The sequence below is a fragment of the Patiria miniata genome, unplaced genomic scaffold (assembly GCF_015706575.1).
Source record: "Patiria miniata isolate m_02_andy unplaced genomic scaffold, ASM1570657v1 HiC_scaffold_30, whole genome shotgun sequence".
Taxonomy (NCBI): Eukaryota; Metazoa; Echinodermata; class Asteroidea; order Valvatida; family Asterinidae; genus Patiria; species Patiria miniata.
In genome coordinates, this window is record NW_024037070.1 from 68,295 (window position 1) to 82,155 (window position 13,861).

General features: G+C 41.0%; 2 protein-coding genes across 2 annotated transcripts; one reads left to right on the forward strand and one right to left on the reverse strand.

Moving 5' to 3' along the window:
* Positions 1-695: 695 nt before the first annotated feature.
* Positions 696-4,350, forward strand: LOC119739477 (gastrula zinc finger protein XlCGF7.1-like). Its single transcript, XM_038214450.1, has 3 exons — positions 696-821; positions 1,958-2,177; positions 2,572-4,350. The coding sequence occupies exons 2-3, from the start codon at positions 1,970-1,972 to the stop codon at positions 3,336-3,338; spliced, it is 975 nt and encodes a 324-aa protein (XP_038070378.1). The 5' UTR covers positions 696-821; positions 1,958-1,969; the 3' UTR covers positions 3,339-4,350.
* A 3,254-nt stretch (positions 4,351-7,604) lies between these two features.
* On the reverse strand, positions 7,605-10,758 carry LOC119739381. Its single transcript, XM_038214310.1, has 3 exons — positions 10,710-10,758; positions 8,294-10,539; positions 7,605-7,985 (listed from the first exon to the last, which is right to left on the reverse strand). The coding sequence occupies exons 1-3, from the start codon at positions 10,756-10,758 to the stop codon at positions 7,605-7,607; spliced, it is 2,676 nt and encodes an 891-aa protein (XP_038070238.1).
* Between the last annotated feature and the right edge of the window lie 3,103 nt (positions 10,759-13,861).

The following is a 13,861-nucleotide window of genomic DNA, read 5'->3' on the forward strand; positions in this document are numbered from 1 at the left end:
TGTCTTATTTTCCTGGTATCAGACAGGGCCAGCCTATAGTCATCTTTGCATACGACTGACTGTCCGACTGACTCTACTGTCTCTTGTAACTTAGCCAGGTTGTTGGCTGGTGATGAGAGCCGGGCAGTGCTATTGTATAGGATTACCCGGTAATTGCCTAAATTCACCCCATTATTACTCCAGATACATGAATTTAACAACTTCCAGTGAATTAAATTTTGGTGATCTGGGACATTAGGCTAGCCGGACTGCCTCTGGCCGTACAGAGCTTGCGATAGTACTGTACGGCCAGAGGAAGTCGGTTATATTAGGCTTGCCCCTTCCAGTTATGTTTTGTCATATGTGCAAAATTCTTAGAAGCTGATAGAATCCCTCTAGAGAATCACACTTGCTCGCATCGCACTAAAGACATCGTTTGGTTCAAAGAATTAGCCTATAAAATATGTTTTTCTTGTGAAAAAAATGACCGTTTTGGGGGGAAAACTTGAGGATACGCACTGCTTACTTTTAGTTTCAAAGCCAAGAAATGTGTCCTTTAATTCTAAAGGATGTATGAATCCTAATTCGTTTATCTTTTACTACGCCCCTTCACGAGTCCCGCCCTGTCTGACAGGTGCTGGCCCTTCCCGCTTGTTCTGCCCCGCCCCCCTCTCGATCTCGTACTTTAACAGACTGGCCCCCGTCCCTATGCCTAGGCGCGCGAGGGCCAGGGCCAGGGACTAGTCTGCCTGATCGCGTCGTATCCGCGCGCCTGCATAGTTTGTCGACTGCCTGGCCGGAATTGAAATTTCCTGTTTAATACGATGAATGTTTTAAATGAGGTAATTATGGTTTTACTTTAATTACTCATATTTGGTTCTATTCCTGAACTTGAACAGACTTCCAAGTCTTCGCGTTGAACATGTGTTGAATGACACTTTTCTTACATAGTTATTTAAGGTTTGATGCATCTAATTCGTGATAAAATACTTGCCGGGCAAGTCGAGGTCTAGCCCGACTGCGTCTGGCCGTACAGTACTATCGCAAGCTCTGTAGTACGATAGTACTGTACGGCCAGACGCAGTCGGGCTAGTCGAGGTCGAATCTTCTAAATGTGACAACAGTCATGACAGTGACATGCCAAGCATGTAATAACCGTGGGCCTATCTATTTTTTTTCTAAGCAGAGATATAGATACACCCGTTCTGCTTTTTTTAATATGACTTTTTCAACTGTAAAATATGCAGATAAGAAGAGTCATGCAAATGCCACCTTCATGACCTTCAAGTTTCATTACTTTCAACCTTGTGCAGTCAGTTTTTTGTGTGTTTTTTTACTTTTTAGTTTTTATGTTTCCAAGTGAAAACATGAAATCAGTTTCTGATATCACATTGCCTTCTCTCTGACCACAAAAATGTTGCAAAAATGTTGCAACCTGACGCCACTTAGTGGTTGTGTACAAAGTCTATGGAGAGTCAAGAAACTTTTTTAAGTATTTCCTAACAAACTTGGAAATGTTTCTCAGTCCCAGATTCATGTCTTATCATTTTTGCAATGACTGACCTTCATTGAGATGATATATGAAGTAAAAAATGGCGTCAGGTTGCAACATTTTTTCCGATACTCTTTACGGTAATTGTGTAGTTTAGGAGTTAGGACCCCATTCCATTTAAGAGAATGAACAGACACTTTCATGTTTTGGGACTTAGGCATTATATCTAAACATTTGGCTATGATATGCTGGGCCTAAACTCAAGCACAAAGCAGGAAAAGTCACGTTATCATGTTTATCATGTTTATTGTTTATGTGGTTGGAATCATCTCAATAATTCGCTAAGATACCATGTTGAATATCATCTACCTTAATTTTGCATAAAGAGGGCAGGCTTTTGATTTATGAATGGAAGTTGTCAAACATACGAGGTGTCCTAAACTATACCATTATCAATATTGTAGAGTACCCTTTGTACATTTCCAGTGATGAGAAGAGATGGACTTGATTGATGACGATGGTGAAGACGTTGAAGCCACGTTGGAGAGACTCCAGAGGGAATTGCATGAAGATGTGGCTGAGATTTCTTGTGCAGATAAACCCAGTTACTCCTATGGATGTGCAAGGACCAGCGGAGTAGCCGTAGCCATGAAGCCTCTCCCTAAGAAACAAAAACGGCTCAGCAGGTCTGTCCTGAAAATTAAAGGTAAGCTCAGAAGCTTCCTTCAATGCCCCCTAATTTTCTTTTCAAATGTCAACCCCAACAAGAACTTGCCCAGGTGAATCCTCGGAAAGAATGTAGTATCCTGACGCCACTTCTTTGGTTGTGTACAAAGTCTATAGAGATTCGAGTTTGTATAAATAAGATGCCATGTTGTGTTGCTACTTCCTGCAAAATTCTCTTCACCTCCTGATAGTTTTCTTTAGTAATCTGAGAGAGGTTTAATAAACTCGATGTTGTCATATTGGTTGGAAGCCATGTATGGGACTTAGTGAGTGCTTGTGTCCTTAAGCAAGCTATTTTACTGCAACTGATTACAGCTCTCTTGCCTCTTTGTCCACAGTGGTCTCATTATTTTTTCTTTTCTTTTGTTTTTAAGTTGTGCCCCGCATACCAAGCCAAAAGTGTTCAAACTCCCAAACTGCTTCACATTCCAAGAATGGGTATAAGCAAGAGCAGTCAAGCCGCACCAAAAGAAAAGTCAGTACTGATTTAAATGGAACAAAACCCACAAAGTCAGCCCAAAACTCTAAGGAGGAATGCAGAACAAAATCAGGTCATAAAAAGAAGGGAGCTTTACGTCGAGGGACTGGGAGTTACCCTTGTAGGGAATGTGGGCAAGTTTTCAGTTTCAAAACCAACCTACGGCGACATGAAGAGTGTCATTTCGCTTCAGCTACCGATTTCATGTGTGACCAGTGTGGGAAGACGTTTTCGCTGAAGCGGAATCTGGCTAGACATGTGAAACTTCACACTATTGATCGCAGTCATCGACCGTTCACTTGTGACAAGTGCAACAAGTCATTCCAGCAAGCTAAAACATTGTACCAACACAAGAAAATCATCCACAGCAACATACGCCCACATGCTTGCCAGTTTTGTGTCAAGACGTTCAAAACGTTTTTCAACCTACAGAGCCACGAGGCTATACACCTCAACTGTAGGCCCTATGTGTGTCAGTTTTGTGGGATGTCCTTTATACGGAGTTCTTATCGAACAATTCATGAGAGAATTCATACAAATGAGCGGCCTTTTAAGTGTGATGTGTGTGACAAGTCATTTACTCGTGGAGATCATTTGAAAAATCATAAAAAAGTTCATTTGCAAAGTAACAGTAAATCAAAAAAATCCAAGCGTTCGAAATGAGAATGACTAAATTTTCAGAGTAAGATCAGTATTTTAGAGTAACATGTTCTCATGGTAAAGACATTTTTTTCAGGATTCCAGCTTGTCCAAGATATCTTACATTTATGTAAAATATAGCATTATTCTCTCTTTGTTCATGCCAAATTTATTTCTAACAAGTTTTGTTTAAAAATTATAAGTATTAGGCCTATAGAAACAAAATAGGTCCACAGAAATGTTAATGACAGAAAGACCTTTCAATGTGCCTTTTTTTTCTGCATTATATTGTACTAGTGCAGTGCCCGTCTAAAATGTGCATGTTCAGGAAGGGCAAATTGCTTGGCCGCTGGTATTGGTTGCTTTTTGCAGCATTTTTGAGAACTTCTTGTGCAAACAATGCACGCGATTCAATGGTGTTGTTTTTACAGGTTGAACCCACACGTACACTCACATGTTGAACGCACATTTTTTAATGTGGACGGAATTATAGTAAGAAATGTAGAAAAAACTGTGCTATTATTTATCCCATTATTGGTAATGGAATAGCCCCCCCCCCCCCCAGTGAAGTACCCATTGTTGATAGTGGAATAGCCCCCAGTGAAGGTCAGCTAGCGCTTTGCACACGTACACGCGTGCAGTGTTAATTGTGTCATCACACAATATTGTATAAGTGTAGTATTTTTTACTATTACAATGTTATGAGCATTTGTGGTCATGAAAAATTAGTGTGCTACTCGTGAATATTTAAACTAAATGTATTTTTTTTTACTTTGAAACTTTAGAATTTGAAATACTGAACGTTAAGGTCGTTAGCATTGGAAGTGCCTTTATACCATGACATAGTTTTATAGCAAACAATTTTATCGCAATTCTTATAAAAAATTTACTGTATCGGTTGGTGTACATGTAAATAATGAATACACTGAAATAAATATCGATGTAGGACTTTGGTTGTTTTTGGTTTGTTTTCTGACAACAATATGAAAATACAAATAAAAAATAAAGTCTTTTCCGACAATGTACATTTACTTCAGTTGCATACTTTAATAGTCCTTGCTTTATTTGGTGTTTTTGTTTAAGTCAAATCAATAGCGATCTTTGAGCATGAAGAACAAAATTAGCCGAAAGTACCAATAGGCCCTACAAGTCTGAAATTTGTCCCCAAAAGCCAAACATTTACGTTCTCAGTACATTATGATTTGTAGAGTCCATGATGCATGTTTTGCATATGTCGCATGGTTTGATAGGTCACGCGTTAGTGACTTATTTCGAGACAACTTATGACAAATCCTGTCTGTTTTAGCTTGTTTTTATTTTTTAGTTAGCAATGGATTTATGCTAGTATCACATTATAATTGCGGAGGCCTTGAGATCTGGCTGATTCGAGCAAGGAACACATCTTTTTCCCCGCCGGATTTGAGAAACGCAATCACGGGCTAATTATGTGAAAGCTTACGCCAACAGGTGGCATGGAATTAGATGTTTATCGCCCCCTGTATTCCCAAGTTCCAATGTTTTGCATCATCAAATCCTCGCGGAATTGCTACGTAAATTGGATACAACTGTAGCCAGCTGGTGTTTACAACAAGCTTCGTATACGTAATACCTGACGTCCATAATGGGAGCTTATTACCGATATATACCGCCGGAGAAAACGTATAACGTGGATTTTACCTTGCTCTATGATTTTACATTCTGAAAATGAAGTATCATTTAATTTAATGTGAATTCATCATTATATGGCGGTCTGAGCGGCGGATTTGATAATAATAATAATCACACTTAAAAACTTACAGCGACTTCCAATGCAATCCACAAAGCGCTGTGCAATAAATAATAATAATAAAAAATAACATCCATAGTTATATCGGTATAAACATATTTTTCAAATTAAAAACAAAGTTAATTCTAATTGAAAGAAAACAGCTTTATGTACACTTATACATAAAAAAAATACGACACCCAAAATAAAACCTTCAAATATCAAACCTTAAAACGTTTCCACATTCATGGTAACTGTTTTCTCTCAATTAATCCTTGATTCAGTGGGCCTGTTTTTTTCCCTGAACATTGAACATGTCGATCAAAGTAGCAGTTGCAAGCTAAAACAAAGAAATGCGTTTGCCATTTGAATATTCTTGAATTCTGTCGGATTAAAGTGATCCAGTGCAAATCAATGTATATATTTCCTTGATTATGTAAGAACGATTTTTACGAGTAATCATAACTTGAAAACACACTTTAAAAGTATTAGATTGCGAAGTCACCGTGGCATGTTTTTATTGCGAACACAATTGGGCAGTTTTTATACAGTTCCCCCCCTCCCAAAGCAAGTGTCCGTCTGACTTTTTTTGAAATAACTACAAAACCATGAACTCAGTTTTGATATTTTATTGATTGTGCGCACTGCAAAAACTGCAGAGTTAAATTTAAACCATTGGTATCTATATATGACCATCTGGTGTTAATTTTTACTGGTGTTGCCCTATATAGATACCGAATGGTGTTAAATCAACACTACAGTTTTTGCATTGTGGATACTCCTTATACTTGGCCTAAACCCTGTGAGTTTCATTGAACTTCAATCACGCATCACTGCACAGTGGTCAATTGATCACGACAACATTTTACAAAGACGGACACTCCTAATGATCTGGACACAATAATATTGTTTGGACAATTCAGCGACAGATCAAAGTGACAACGTCTGATTGAATCAACGACATTTCAAACTACTTCACAATACAGCGATGGCTCCTATTTTCAGTTGTCTTAAAATGGATATACATGTAGATCTAATTGAGTCGAGAGCCAACCCCTTTTCTCGAAACTAGGGCCTATAATAGATACAGCACATAACAGTGCAGGCGCGGTTCTAGAACAAATGTTTTGGGGGGGCTAGCACGGTGGATCCAGAATTTTTCAGGGAGGCGTGCTGAAATGTGGACCGGTTATTTTTTCCTGACACTTAGGCCTCCGAAAATCAATAGGGGGGGGGGGGGGGGGGGGGGGGGGCTCATGCCATATTTTCAATGGGCAGCGCCAATAAAATCCTAAACTAATTCACACTATATTAACTAATGCACCCTTGTCACGGCTATTTCTTCTTTAGGGGGACACTGTTCGCATGTAAATCACAATCCTTCTTTTTGCTAATGCAATTTTTTTTAAGGCATTCATTTTTTTTGGGGGGGGGGGGCTAGCCCCCCCGTAGAACCGCGCCTGGCACAGTGCTATATTGCGCAGTAAGTGTGTTATGAATTATTCATAAAATGGTGTTATAGTTTACTTAACATTACACAATAACACGTTTAAAACGCCACTTCTACATAATATCGGTTCACGTCACGTCAAATAGGACTAAACAACTGCTTATTTTATCAGGTACTGTTATACCAGACTGGCCTTTAACAAATGCGATTTATACAATGAAATATTATTAATACATAACATTTCAATATGTCTAAACATCCATAGGTTTGTGCAACACGAAGGTAATCCTATTAAAGCTAATATCATCGTGTTTCTTCGACCATTGACCGAAGCATCGGGACTGTTCACACGCCCTCTCCGTAACGGCAGTTAAAAACAAGAAGTAAATCAGTTTAATAATTCACGGCATTAATTTTTGTCACTAATTCTGGCAAGATATAGTCGAAAATGTATTCGTAAATACTTCAACATTTTAAAGCTTGTTTTGTGGCCTGTTCGTCCTTATAACTTGGAGTGGATACTCGGAGCGGAGGAGTACGCGCGTACCACTTGCTCTAAACCTGAGGCCTAGCAGGGTACTTTGCATTGTTTTCCCTTTATCCCTCTTCTTTAGAATTTCACTTCTGGGAACCGTTTTTACAAAGGACGCTTTGTGTGGTACCATTGTTCACTTTGTGTGAGTACCACATAAGTTAGCTCCCATAAGAGCGCGTGGGCTGCGTGTCATCTCAGTATACTACGCCTAAATGTGGATTAATTTTAATCGTCAGATAAGTCTTCACAGTGCCATGTGCATCGCCAGTATAGGGCAAGGGGGGGGGGGGTTGCCCCCTGAAACATAAAAAGAGGTGAGAAGTCACATTTACTATTAATTAAATACACATTTAATAAAATGGGCGACTGCAGGGGTGTCAATGGGAATGGGGGTGGTAAAGTCCCCCGCCCACCCTCGAAAAAATGGTAAATTGAGAACATGCAAGAGAAAGAACAAGGATTTTTGGGGGAAATGTCCTTCCCCCCTAGAAAAAATCCTGGTGACGCCCATGTACACTGCTTTAACTTAAACTGTTGTTTCTAATCTCGGTTGCCTGGATTAGTGGAGGATGCCAGCAAATCAACATTGCCATTTACCTGATCATGGACATTTAGTGGAACTACGATGTTGGATCGTAGACGCCTACCACTTGACGTAGCTGGTTGATCTCGAGACGTCGCTGATGTTGGCCGACTTGATTCCCCGGGTTTGCGAGAGCGGCAACAGACGCAGTGTTTACTCCAGTAATTCTGTAGTTTTTCCTGCCACAGTCTTCTCACGCTGCCCTTCAGTAGGAACATCAGGCCGATGAGGGCGCCCTGCAGGGAGTTGACCAAGACTGCGACGTACCAGAATTCTGCGCTCTTGGCTACATTGGCGGCAAACAAAAGCGACCAGGTCGCCCCAGTCACCATCACGAGCTTCAGGGTAGAAAATAAGATATTTTAAGTGAGAGTGATTCTGGGGCGGAGCAAGGGAGAGAGTGATAGGAGGCTCCTCTTTTCACAATTTACCGGGGGTGCCAGAATTGTGTCCCTTTTTGAGGAAAATATTTGCCAAAAACATCTTTGACGTTTCATACCAGTCACGAATGAGGTTCTAAAAATGATCATCTCCCAATAAGTTTGTTAATCGGTGAAATTTAAGCAGATCAGCAGCTGCAGGCTTCTTCTTGGCTCAACTAAAAATGCAAGTTACCACGATAGTAAATGGTAGGTCAAAAACCTACCTTGGAACACAACAGCAAATCGTTTCTTGCACTTCTTGCCATCTGTAGAGCAACCAGTCTCTTGCGATTTGACAAGACGGCATAGATCATATATGCAAGCAGCACGCAGTTGACCGTTAGAAGCACAGCAACAGGAATACCGAAGACAAACAAGGAATGCAGAGGGTCCGCGATCCAACAGGTGCTTCCACCGTACTCAAGCCACACCCGGGACTGATGCGGACCCATCTTAGATACCAAGAAGCAGACAGATACAAAGACAGCGGGGAGACCCCAGGCAACTAGACCGAGCTTCAAGACCTTAGAATTGTTTGATTCATCTCGCCGTCGTGGCACCGTTTTGGACTGGATGTTTAGTGCCAAGTCAGTAGCCAAGACACTCATCCACGAAAAGGTGGCAAGCCAGGAGAAATGCAGACTTGTTGCCCTCAAGACGCACAGCCAGTGTGTGGACATCTTGCCAATCATTAGGGAGACTTGGGCCAGAATTAGCGCCACCATCAGATTCATGATGATTTTTCCAGGCTGATTTCGCACAGCCGGGAACACAACATAAGTGGCAAAGGCTAGGATCAAGCAGACGAGAGAAAGCCCACTACCTGCAAAACTGAAATCTGACAGAGTTGTCATCCAAGCTGGATAATTATCCGGGGTGATTGGAGAGAGAAAGTTACAGACTCGAAGAGAACCATCAGGCAACTGCCAGACGTCATCAGCTTGGAATGTCTGCCCAGAAGCCTTATGAGCAAAGACATCATCATCATCATCAGCCTTTTCAACAAGAAACTCACTTCTGTTGAAAGATAGAACCGGACATTTTTTGTCTACAAATGGGTCACACAGCCTGAGGTACGTTTCCTTACTACTACTGCCATTACCAGATACGAACTCATAGACTGTAACGTGCATGAAGTCTAACCCACTGTACTCATGTCCATCTTTTGTGACGTAGAGATCATTATTGAGGTCGATATCACCGAGTTGGACGCCATGCAGGGTGAAGCCTTGGCAGATAGGAAACTTTGACTTGGTGTTGGCTTGAGATGAGACTACAAGAATCAGTCTGGTTGAATTGCACGGATAAGAAGTCGACACATCATCGGCAAAGCTGTTGAGAGCGTCTTGAACGCGCTTCGCTACAGAAAAATGTTGCCTCACGTAATACTGCTCGCTCATCACACCGCTTTGCTGGGAAACCTTCACAAGTGTTGTAAAGTTATCCCTCGTGTAGTTTGCGATTCCTCCGGAGGAAAGTAATTGTTGGAAACAGTCACCAGTGATACCGTCGGTCCAAGCACTGCGGGGGAGCAAGGCTTCTACACACCGGCCAGATTGAATCGTCATACCGACTGGACAACTAAGGTTTCTGCATCCATCTTGGAATGGATCATATATCTGCCATTGGCTGCAGTCTCCTAAACTCTCCCCCAAAATATCGGAAACAACCCTTCTCTCTGTGAAATCAAACAGAAGAAGAATCGAAAACTGGGGATCCAGACGGTTTTGTCCAAATAATTTGCATTTGAGATTTCTATGGGAAAGGCCGTGACAATGTGAACAGTAGACATTTTTGTAGGCTGGACCCCCTTCGATGTCAAAAACTAAAGAGGTATGATTCTGACAAAAAGTGCTTTGGGATTCTGTAGTGTTCGGCGGGCAAGTATCGACAATGTCTGTATAACAGAGATGCAAATCACTGCTAAGAGATGGTGGAGGATATAATTTAAACTCAAAACACGAGGCCATCGAATATGAATCTTTACAGTCCCACAGCCTGATAGACCACGGTATGAGCTGATATACTGGTATGTGATGGCAAATCGTACAGAACACGTTCTTGAAGACTATCTCGTCTGGACCGTTGACAGGAAATGTCAGTAGTTTCTGAGACATCGCTAGTGTTTCGTCCTCGCAGTTCTGTCGAATGTCATCTTGAGGCCAGTCGGGAGGACATCTTGCAACAGCAAAATAACTCTCTAAGGCTTTTTTAAAGGGCGCCAATAGAGTGATGCATTCAAAGAAAGGGATGTACTCTGATCTCGTCACTGGAGGAGCCGTCTCGTTGACGCAGTGATCCCAGTAGTCGACACAACAGTCGCCATATAGACTGCAGCGTTTATCGCATCTGCAGTTATATCTCCTCGTCGGCGGCTCACGACCTGTGGCAGGTACCCGATCTGAGCAATTCTCCGGTTGACAGTGGGTGGCTTGTTCAGGACACCTCTCTGGTATACGAGAAGGTGATGCTGGTAGAGCAAAGAAAATATATCATAATATACTATCATTCTAACACTTTGGTATAATTTATTTAATGTTTAGTTTTGGGATGGGCAAAAATCACAGAAACCCAAGAAAAGTTTAATATAGGAAACCGCATGTGATACGATGGTGGCCGTTTCCTCTTTGTAGTCGTTACCGTCTGGTGCATCGGTTGCAATAATTATTAAAGACGAAGCACGTCGCATTTCGTGGCAGTGCGTCGCGTCGAAAGAACCCAAATCCCTCCAAAATATATTCCATATTAAAAAAAATGTAGCACCTAACAAAATAATGACTTGAAAGCCAATTTCATAAGCTATACTTTTAGATGAAAAAATACTGAAATTGCTCAATCCGTTCAAAGAATATAACCATTTAAACACCATGACCCTAAACCCTTTTTCGTCCAAAAATGTGATTTCAAGATTTGTCTTCAAACATCACCGTCGATAAAACCTCAGTTTGAAAGTTAATACATGAAGTCCTTTGAAGGCCCGTCTTTAAGAAAGTGGATTTTATAAAGCACTCTATTTACTTGTTGACAATGCAACAAGTATTCTGTGTCATTGTCTGTGTTTTTCCAAACGGTCAGAATACACAATAAATTCTCGTTTTTGGACGAAAGAGCTAGGTTTTGAGGGTCATTGTGTTTAAATGGAGATATTCTTTGAACGGATTGAGCAATTCCAGTATTTGTTGTCTACAAGTAGCTGATGAAATTGGCTTTCCAGTCATTATTTTGCACGTTTGGTGCTACATATTTTTTAAATATTAATTTTTGGTTTAGGTTGCGCTTTTTTTTTTACTCACCCTGTATCAGGCGCGCCTTTTGATACACATAAACAGAAGCTATAACAAAACCCTTTATTTAGCTGCAATTGTCCCATTAAGTTTGTGCTGTGATAACAATTGTTTACAATACATTTTGCACGATAGACCGCACAGAACTTCATTAGTTTGCTTTTAATGCTAGCTATCGCCTGTCGGATTTCGATGTGGTTGAATTCTATCATGTACTTGCAATTGGTGCAATCAAATTAACTCGTCGGAACGGGCAGGATTTGACATAGCTGTGTATGTTTTCTCCTTCGTTTAAGGGCCATCAAATTTCAACTTTTTTGTGTTCAATTTTGAATTTAAAATCGGTCGATTAATTTCGCCATTTGTTGCACGTTTTGAAGGCAGTATTAAAAAAAGTCGTGAAAATAAGAACGTTTACATTTTATAAAATCCAACATGATTATGAAAAGTTGACAGAACTGTGTTGAAGTGGTCATAAATGCGGGAAAGCGTTTAACAGGAAGAAAGGAAGTTACCGTATTTTTTATTTACCTTGCACTCAAAACTTGACAATCCGATCAGGCTTTAAAGTTTGTTTGGAATAAATAACAATTAGCTTGGTTGTACATTATAAGAATAAATTGCAGGCGGTACGTCTCCGTTTGATAGCTAATTTTGAAGTAGTAAAAGTGACTCGAACCTGCAAGTGTGACCATCAGAATATAAATAAAATGGCTTTCAACAAGTCTAGTCAGTGAAATTCGGGGTTCGGGCGACTAAATCGATTACAAACCCGACCGGCCACTATTATCCACCTATTTATAACTATAGACAAAACCAAGCATGTGGTTACTGTACATTCACACGAGGCCCCCTTCCATGGAGAAACCATTGTCAACACCGCTGTACAAAGCAACAATGCTTTCGCCACTGAAGGGGGCCTCCGTGATAGAATTGATAGCGTGCCAGGATTGGCCTGTTTCCAATCCAGTCATTTTCCTACCTGGTTGGTAGAACCAAATTGATAGACAAAAGACGAGTAGCATTATATGCGGTCGAAGCAATGTGATTCGTCTTGCATCAGCCATATCAAAATGATGCCACAACTTCGCCAGTAGATGTAGCTCGAGTCTGCTCACGAGTGCAAATGAGGACTGTCTCCTTAGATCCTTCTGCTGTACTATTATTCGGTGAAGATCATCCGATTTTGTGATTGGAGAGGAGCCAGTGCGCCCTCAACGTACTGCCTTTGAGGCAATGGCAAGAGTGCATGCAGTCAAGGGCGGATCCAGAACACAATTTTGGGGGGGGGCCAAAAAAATTTTGGTTCCCCCCAAAAAGTGGGTCAAAAAAATTTTGGATTCTAGATGCTCTGTGGTGTGATCTGAGGCGATTTCTGACCACTTTAACCAATGTTTTTTTTGAGGAAAAGATGTTGGTGTACTCATTGCCTGCCTTTATTGCGATGTCAAAAAGTGGGTCAAAAAAATTACGGCGTGGGGTTCGGGGCCCGCTTAAGGGCCCCGAATTTTTTTTTGGATTCTAGATGCTCTGTGGTGCGATCTGAGGCAATTTCTGACCACTTTAACCAATGTTTTTTTTTGAGAAAAAGATGGTGGTGTACTCATTGCCTGCCTTTATTGCGATGTCAAAAAGTGGGTCAAAAAAATTACGGCGTGGGGTTCGGGGCCCGCTTAAGGGCCCCGAACAATTTTTGGATTCTAGATGCTCTGTGGTGCCATCTGAGGCAATTTCTGACCACTTTAACCAATGTTTTTTTTTGAGGAAAAGATGGTGGTGTACTCATTGCCTGCCGTTATTGCGATGTCACATAAAAAAAAAAAAATTGATTTCGTTTTGGGGGGGGGGGGGGGGCCATGGCCCCCTTTGGCCCCCCCCCTGGATCCGCCCTTGCATGCAGTATTGGAAACAAATCAGCGTTGAACACGAAGAACGTAACGATATAAACCGAAACCTTCCTGATCGATATATATCCAAACAGATCGATGTATTATATCCAAACCGATGCATGATCATATCAATAAAGGATACAGAGTTCAATAATCTATAATAAACAACTCATGACTACTATTTAAATTCACGAGCACGAGTCAAGCCTGTTTTTTTCACGTGTCGGATTATTGTGCTATTAGAGAGGAGATAATTACAAAGGGAGGGGTGGGAGAGGGAGTTAGACAAGTAGAGGAGAGGAAAACATTAAATTAATTTAAAAATAATTGGGAAGGGTATTTTGAGACAATGAGTCGTTGACTGTTTGGTGTAAAAAAATTATACGATGCAGATTGCGGTTTGAATTCAATAATGAGCTGCAGATGTTGTTTGCTGATCGGTTTAGGAACTCTTGAGGGAGGTGAATTATCTTGAATTATCTTCGGCCGACGCTGATCACCTACAGCTAATTGGCCGGTTCGTGAGGCTGTTACACGTGAATTTCAGATCCTCATAATAATTGCTTGAATTAATGAGAAACTCTGTGTGACGTAATTAATATGTTGCACGCCGGTCGCA